This window comes from Conger conger, chromosome 7 (genome assembly GCF_963514075.1).
Source record: "Conger conger chromosome 7, fConCon1.1, whole genome shotgun sequence".
Lineage (NCBI taxonomy): Eukaryota > Metazoa > Chordata > Actinopteri > Anguilliformes > Congridae > Conger > Conger conger.
In genome coordinates, this window is record NC_083766.1 from 7,617,518 (window position 1) to 7,626,391 (window position 8,874).

An 8,874-nucleotide genomic window follows, 5' to 3' on the forward strand; every position below is an offset into this window, starting at 1 on the left:
TGCATTCAGTTGACTGATGGTGATTTTACTACATTAGATAAATATGTAAGAACTCCTCCTAGTTGCACAGTAATAATTGCGCGGTTACAAATTTCCCTACGATGCATCCAAACATCAATGATTTTGTTTAGCCTCTTTCGCGTTTGGATTAAGGTTAGTACCTTGGGATTGTCCCACATTATCACAGACAACATTGAGTGATCCTAACGTGAAATTCTGTCTGCCTGTTGGTTGAGCAGTGAATCATTACATTACATTACATTATTGGCATTTGGCAGACGCTCTTATCCAGAGCGACGTACAACAAAGTGCATACCCATAACCAGGGGTAAGTGTGCTTTTTTTTTTTTTAAATCAACAAATAAACAAACAAACAACAAAGCAAAAGTGACCAAACTTAACTATCCAAATATTCCTTACCTAGCCAACTAAAAATACCAAACACTACGCAAATCACAAAGACAACAATTAAGGTTCACAGGGAGGTAGGGAGGGATGGGGAGAGGTGCTGCTTGAAGAGGTGCGTCTTCAGTTTGCGCTTGGAATCATCCACCACTTCTGATTGCGTGAGTTGCTTTTTACATGTACTGTCTGAGTTTAGTTTACTGCTGTCAGCAGATGTGCGTTCATGCCCCGTGAGGGTGAGCAGGGCCAATCGTGCTGAATATTAAACAGGCTCTGGGGAGACAGTGTCGGGACGTGTGACGAGGTGTGAGTCTCACTGCTCTCCTCGTGCTCTGTGGCAGCTGTACATCCTGAGCCAGGGCCAGTGCATCTACAAGGGGACTGTCCCGTACCTGATCCCCTACCTGAAGAACCTGGGTCTTCACTGTCCCACGTACCACAACCCGGCTGATTTCAGTGAGTTTCTGCAGTGCGTGTGTGTGTGTGTGTGTTTGGGAGAGAGTGTGTGTGTCTGTGTATGCGTTGTGTGTGTGTGTGTGTGTGTGTGTGTGTGTGTGTATGCGTTGTGTGTGTGTGTGTGTGTGTGTGTCTGTGTATGCGTTGTGTATGCGTTGTGTGTGTGTGTTTGTGTGTGTTTGAGAGAGAGTGTGTGTGTCTGTGTATGCGTTGTGTGTGTGTGTGTGTGTGTGTGTGTGTGTATGCGTTGTGTGTGTGTGTGTGTGTGTGTTTGGGAGAGAGTGTGTGTGTCTGTGTATGCGTTGTGTGTGTGTGTGTGTGTGTGTGTGTGTGTTTGGGAGAGAGTGTGTGTGTCTGTGTATGCGTTGTGTGTGTGTGTTTGTGGCGTCTGAGCCATTCCAAAATAGTGATGCACTGTTAATGGCTCTAACAGTGTTAACAGTTTTTTTTTTTTTTTCTGTAGATACTGTACTTTACTGTAAGTCAATCTGGATGAGAGTGTCTTCTAAATGAATGTGGTGTACTGTAATGCTGTAATGTGATTTGTCTCTCCCCTTGCATCCTCCCCCAGTCATTGAGGTGGCGTCTGGCGAGTATGGAGACCTGAACCCTGTACTGTTCGAGGCCGTGCAGGGGGGCATGTGTGTTCTGGACTCCAAGAAGAACTCCACTGACAAGAATGACCCCGCCTCTTCCTGTCCGTCTCAGCCCCACAGTGTGAGTGCCCCACAGGAACATGTGCATGCAAACACACAAACACACACACACACACACAAACGCACACAAACACACACACGCACACACACACACGCACACAAACACACACACACACACACACACGCACACAAACACACACACACACAAACGCACACAAACACACACACGCACACACACACACACACGCGCACACAAACACGCACACGCACACACACACACACAAACACACACCACACACACACAAACGCACACAAACACACACACACACACACACGCGCACACACACACACACACACACACACACACGCACACACATTTTTACACATAATGGAACATGCACACACATTATAAAAAGCTGCGCAACCTCTCACTGAGGTTTCGTGTCCAACGAAGTCCAAATTTCCTTTCCACTATAGAAGGATAACTTATAAGGGAAACTATCGCCCCCTAGTGCTAGGAAACCTCAAAATAATACCTGCTTTGAAAAAAAATGTTTGAGTAGCTCTAGAAAGCAAGAACAAGAGAAAGCAAAAATCAGATGTGTGATCATCAAGTGTGATGACTCTCAAACAAAGTCAACATTTTAGGATGCTTCAATTAATGCAGGATGGTCAATAGTACTCTTAATGCACTTTATTCTATGTTTAACAGATATCTCTGTTCTTGTCTGTCTGTGTGTCTATACAGGACTATGGGCTTATTGAGAAACATACCTTTGCCACCAGCACATTCACCCAGTTCTGCATCCTGTTTAAGAGGACCTTCATCTCCATATGCAGGGACACGGTATGCTATCAACGATGCTCTAACTGTCCTGAAGCTGAAGTGTAGGCACCCTTCTGATTCACTCAGTCCTGCAGGCCGCACAGTACTACAGGAGAACTATCGCTGCTTTGAGGAGAGGTGTACCTCTCACTTTTGACAGCTGGTTTCCTGTGGGTGCATGATATAACAGTGGGGAAAAAATTCTACTGGCAACCCAGAGAGTCTTAGAAATATCTCTGAGAACAATTTCTGGACTGCTTAGTGAATTAATAATTAATAAATAGATAAAATTATGAATTAAAGAATTATTAATTCAGTTGTTTTGTGTGTGTGTGTGTGTGTTCGATCTCTCTGGTTTCCAGGTGCTGACACATCTCCGGGTGATGTCACACATCTGTATCGGGGTGCTGATTGGCCTGCTGTACCTGAACATTGGGAATGACGCCAACAAAGCCTTCAACAACACTGGCTTCCTCTTCTTCTCCATGCTCTTCCTCATGTTTGCTGCCCTGATGCCCACTGTCCTCACCTGTAAGCAGGGGGTCAGGGGGATTGAAGATGGGAAAGATCTGTTGACTTTTTTTTGTTGTTTAACCTAAAGCGCTTTTTCATAACACCCACTGTATAAATGAGCAATGAGTCAGATCTGTGAAATGATCTGTCATGTAACTTAAGCAGCTAGTGCTAATAACAGTATCACTGTCTATAGTAAACAGTCTGTGTTATACTGTCATATACTGAGTTCTTTCTCACTCTCGTGTCTTATTTTTTTTCCCACAAAGGATTAGTATGGGTGCCGGCTTTTGTTCCTTCCGACTTATAAAACATATGATGTGTGTTCAAGACAGTGAACGTTAGCTAACATATTCAAACGTTCTTGCCAAGAACATTAGCTAAAAGTGTGTAGGTAGCGGGGAGCAGACAAAAATGCCTACCAATGGGGAAGATGGTGAGAGAATACAGTTTGACAATAATTTGGCTGTTAGAATGCACTTTAATCAGTGGATTAACTAAATGGAATGTTAATTTAGAATCGTTCAACAGTATCTGCTTGCTGCAAACATTTTTAATATTCAGAAAAAATTGATTTCTCTGTGTCCTACAGTCCCTCTGGAGATGTCCGTGTTTCTGAGGGAGCACCTGAATTACTGGTACAGCCTGAAGGCCTACTACCTGGCCAAAACCACGGCAGACATTCCCTTCCAGGTGAGTGAGATGAAGCTCTGTGAGAATGATTGGCCGTGATCAGGCAAACAAGTGGACACTCAATAAACCTCAGTTCACTGACCAAACAGGCTGGCTGACACGAATGCATCTGACTGTGCAACAGTCATCTTATATAGCACTGGTATGCAGAGCCAGCATATACTGTCTATCAATAATGCAAAATGCACTGTGCTGTCTAAGGTCAATAACTCCTGTCTGCTTGTATTCATCAATGACAACTCCTCCTATTTGTATGTGCGTTTAATGATAATCTCTTTGAGAAGTTCTGGTCAGGATTTCTTCAGCAAAATTGTACCAAAGCCGCAGCGCTTTCCATCTCCAATAGTGTGTTGAGTGCTGCTACTGGGGAGTGCTTGACCTTAGTGCTGCTTTCGACAGCATTGATCATGCCGTGGTAATAAATAGACTGAAAGAATGGGTGAGTTCCTCGGGGTCTGCATTTTAGCGGTTTGTACTGGTGCTCAGCACATCTCACTGAGGGTTCAGTAGTCCCTGGGGTCCGGGCTCCTGTGTGCTTCTGTTGATGTCGGCGATGAGACTTGTGAGCACCTTTTGCTCTGGCTTGCTGCAATTAAACCGTCTGCTGGAAACCTTGGCTTTTTCTTCTTCTCTGCTTTAATTTTGTGCGAGCAGTTGTTAAATCTTGTTTCTTGCAGATCCAGGTCATGTCTAAGATTAGACCTTTTCTCGCAGTCCCAGACTTTGAAAATGTGATTCATGCTTTTTATCACCTCCTAGATTGGGCTATTGCAATTCTCCATATTTTACACTGAACCAGAAGGCCCTTGCAATTAGTTGAGAATGTAGTGACAAACCTTTTAACTAAAACCAAGATTCCAAAGCACATTACCCATATTTTAGCAGATTTACACTGGTTCCCTTTCAAATTATGCATTGATTTGAATATTTAATTATACATACAAAGCCCTTTGTGGTCTATCTTAACATCTGGACCTAAAATCCAAATCCTGGGCCAGGATCTAAAAAATATATATAAATTAAAAAACGCTGTCACAAAAGGGCATAACAGATGATGTCAGTTAATGTCAAATGATAGAAGGCTGGCATAATTTTACCTGTAAATGTTATAACAGATGTTACTGTCATGCAATTTACCAAAGAAAAGTATGACAGTGTTATGCAATCATCTGTTATGCCACCTTGAGACAGCTGTTATGCCATGTGTACGACAGTGCTATGTCAGATTTATGGTGAGGGGTTTAACTAAAGTGTTACCATTACATTACATTACATTACATTGCATTAATGGCATTTGGCAGACGCTCTTATCCAGAGCGACGTGCAATAAAGTGCAAAGTGCATACCCATAACCAGGGATAAGTGCACTGAAAATACAATTTCAACTGCTACCTGCACAACAAAGATAAGGACCAGGGCCTATTTGATCAGCAGATTTTTATTTCTTTATTTATATATATTTTAAGGTATTGGTAAGAAATACTTTATGTAAGAAATAGTGCATGTCACAAAAATATGCGTATCAAAAATAAACTGCAACTCTGTCATTACAATATCACTGTATCAATAACTTACACTCAATAAGCTGCACTGTGTTTAGTTTTGCAGTATTTCAAATGGTATGTAAACCAAACAGAATTATATTCAGTATTAAGAATGCCACTGATCTTTCCACCATTTTGCCACACCATTGTACAGTGCACAGACCTATGCCTGGTGCCCTGTATCAACAACAACTTTATGTGCAGCTCTGCGGGGCGATTTCAACCAGCTCATGATGTAATTGGGAAAAAGCGTAATCATTCCTCACTGCCTCAGTGAGCCAGAGGAACGGTTAAGCTCCACAGCGCCCCCTGGTGGTGAACCGTGTGCTTTGCCTCTCTCTTCACGCCGCTCCCAGGTTATCTGCCCGATCATGTACTGCAGCATCGTGTACTGGATGACTGAGCAGCCTCCCGAGGCGGGGAGGTACCTGCTCTTCATGGCTCTCTCCACCTCCACTGCCCTGGTGGCTCAATCCCTGGGCCTCCTGATCGGCGCGGCCTCCACCTCCCTCCAGGTACGTACGGCACACCTGACGGGGCGTGAACGGGGGTCCTGTTACAGCAGGGGTGGGCGATTGCGGTCCTGGAGGGCCTGGCGTGTATGCAGGTTTTTGTTTCCACCAGTTACCCTGGCTAAATGAACTAATTGGCTGCATGCTCCAACACTGGTTCACTCAAAGATTAGATCACAGTAAAACGGCGGACACAAGAGCAGTTTTCCGCTGTCGTTCATCAAGAAATGTACTGTAGCTAAAATGTCAGATGGCATAAAAGGCTAATTATGTAATTAAGGCCAGAAGTCGGTATGAAATCCAGAAATGGATACAGCCCCCTTTGCCCACCTCTGCATTACAGCAACATTACAACACTGTTGTGTGCACTGCCGTGTTCCAACTGCAGTGGCATTCTTATCACGGTATTATCAAAATCAGTTTAAAAACGTTTTGGCACCCCCTGGGTGCACTTCACCTGACTCAGTTTAAGGCTGGAGGGCTTTCTGTGCAGGAAGAGTCGGTGCGTAATTCTCTTTGTGCTTGACGTGTGGTCTGGCTGTCTCCATCTCCTCCTCCGTCCCGCAGGTGGCCACCTTCGTGGGGCCCGTCACTGCCATCCCTGTGCTGCTGTTCTCCGGCTTCTTCGTCAACTTTGACACCATTCCCAAGTACCTTCAGTGGAGCTCCTACGTGTCCTACGTCAGGTGGGTCCCACCGTGCGAGTCTCAGCAAGAGCGGGGCGCTACGAACCCCTACGCGGCCTGTAGCGTAGTGGTTTGGGTACATGACTGGGACCAGCGAGGTTGGCGGTTTGATCCCGGTGTAGCCACAATAGGATCCGCACAGCCGCTGGGCCCTTGAGCAAGGCCTTTAACCCTGCATTGCTCCAGGGGAGGATTGTCTCCTGCTTAGTCTAATCAATTGTAAGTCGCTTTGGATAAAAGCATCAACCAAATGACTTGTAATATAATGTAATGTAATGTAATGAGGTGAAGGCCACAGTCAGTCTGAGGCATTAAATTACATTTTATCATTCACGTTATTGTGGAATGCAGTATCACATTCACAAAGACCCTTGAGGTTTTGTGACAGCAAAGACAAGCACGTTTTCCTCTGAAACCTGCTGAAGACGTCCTGAGATTTCCTGATAGAGAATAATGAAACAGCCTGGACAAGTATTGATCTGGTCAACTGAGTGTCCTTGGGCATTGCTACTTGCACCATCGTAAGCCATATACATTACATTACATTACATTAATGGCATTTGGCAGACGCTCTTATCCAGAGTGACATACAGTTGATTAGACTAAGCAGGAGATAATCCCCCTGGAGCAATGCTGGGTTAAGGGCGTGGCTCAAGGGCCCAACGGCTGTGCGGATCTTATTGTACAGGTATAGGAGTTTCCTTCTGTGACTGAAGCCCAAGAAAGTCCGGTCCCTTGAAGTGTTATAAGTGCTTTTTCCACTCGTCTCCTTCCTGCAGATACGGGTTTGAGGGCGTCATCCTGTCCATATACGGGATGAACCGCTCGGAGCTAGACTGTCCAATGAAGGACTGCAAGTTCCAGAAGCCCGAGGAGGTCCTGCAACTCCTGGACGTGGAGGACGCCAAGCTCTACATGGACTTCATCATCCTGGGCATCTTCTTCCTCATTTTGAGGCTGGCTACCTACCTGGTTCTCCGCTACAAGGTCAAGTCTGTGCGATAGGTTCCCAGAGCCCACCCCCGCCCCCCCGTTCAAACGAAACAGTCAAAAATACAAACAAACATCAAACACGCACATACACACAATCGGCACAAAAAAAATACACGTTCCAATACTACTTAATACCTTAATAAAGTGAAAATCGGAAAGGTGTCCAAAGGTGTACATTCCCTTTGGTTAGTTTCATTTTAGGGCTTTGGATGGTTAGCGTGGTCAATACAAAAGGGTTGTCCAGTTTGAAGCAATAGAAATAAATCTTAACCTCAGAAAGGGCCTCTCAATTCTAAGCGGTCATGGGTCCAAGTACCACTGCAAATTTGGCTGTAGCAAAACCTCCGTGGAACTAACCTGTGGAAAGACTAAAAATCCAGTTACAAAAACCTGAAACGGATTGTTCAATGTTTACACAGAATGTTGATATCAAACAGAATGTAGTCTGTGGCTCTCTGCCAGAAAGCCGGCATTGAATGTTGATATCAAAGCGATTGTTTACATGGAATGTACCTATGACCCCCTTTACACCTGGCATTGACATGCATCTTGGGTGTTCGGATTGTAATCGGATAACACTCAATCACATAAAAGAGGTGTCAATTTTGTGATTTGATCGCCCAAACCACCTCCGGAGGTGGGCTGGGACCCGTTGTGACCACGTGGAACACAAGGGCAAATAAAAATGCATTTGCAGTCCACATACAACAACTATATAATTGGAAATACGTGTATAGATGGCTGCCATTGCCACTCAAGTGACCGTTGCGTTAACCAACATGAAGCATGTTACAATATCTTTCAATGGACTGGAAGTGAGATCGGATGGTGATCAGATCTCAATGTGGACAGTGGAGAGGCAATATTAACACCAGGTGTAAATGTAATCTGGCGAAATATAATATCTAGATGCAGTCTGGATATGAGAAGTGTTAAAGCCAGGTGTAAAGGGGATCTATGATTCTACACGCAACAAATAATATGCAGTCTTACATTTGGAGGGCCACAGGGACATGATGGTGGGACAGTATAATTAGCCAATTAGAATTTTCCTCCAAAATGTTAGGCTCTGTATTACTTGCATTACCGAATCGTTACCTCTTCACTGATGTAACGGATGGAGCGCATAATGTACTTGAACTCAAACTTTATTTTCAGGTCATGATGTTTGTGTTAGCCTATTAGAACAGTAAATAATGTTACCCATGTCTCGGTTTTAGTTCCTCAATAGGGACAATGGCTTTTAAAAATTAGTACGTGTATTTTCTAAATATTCCAATTATTGGTCATTTTAAATTAGATAGTTCAGAATATGTGTTTTAACATTTAGATTAACGTTTAGGTTAATTTTACGTTTGCATCTTGCACAGTCCACATGTACTGTTATTGATGTTCAAATAAATCCCATAGTTAAACTGACAACATAGAGACAACCCACACCGCTGGGAGGTTTCACAGTCGCAGTTGACTGAAACAAGGGGATTCCTGAGCATGTGTCCCCTGCCACCATAGCTGCAATCTGCCACCCCCTCTCTCCTGTATCACCCACCTCCTAATGCAGCATAGGGTTCCCCCTAAATGGCTTCTTCC

General features: G+C 44.2%; 1 protein-coding gene across 1 annotated transcript in view; it reads left to right on the forward strand.

Annotated features, from left to right (window-relative positions):
* The window catches only part of abcg4a (ATP-binding cassette, sub-family G (WHITE), member 4a), a 33,237-nt gene extending 25,941 nt beyond the window's left edge, over nucleotides 1-7,296 (forward strand). The window contains exons 8-15 of the mRNA XM_061248407.1: nucleotides 747-861; nucleotides 1,433-1,578; nucleotides 2,266-2,364; nucleotides 2,706-2,874; nucleotides 3,449-3,549; nucleotides 5,450-5,608; nucleotides 6,173-6,291; nucleotides 7,071-7,296. Coding sequence (XP_061104391.1) covers nucleotides 747-861; nucleotides 1,433-1,578; nucleotides 2,266-2,364; nucleotides 2,706-2,874; nucleotides 3,449-3,549; nucleotides 5,450-5,608; nucleotides 6,173-6,291; nucleotides 7,071-7,296 — 1,134 coding nt within the window. The remainder of the gene's footprint in view (nucleotides 1-746; nucleotides 862-1,432; nucleotides 1,579-2,265; nucleotides 2,365-2,705; nucleotides 2,875-3,448; nucleotides 3,550-5,449; nucleotides 5,609-6,172; nucleotides 6,292-7,070) is intronic.
* Nucleotides 7,297-8,874: the final 1,578 nt, after the last annotated feature.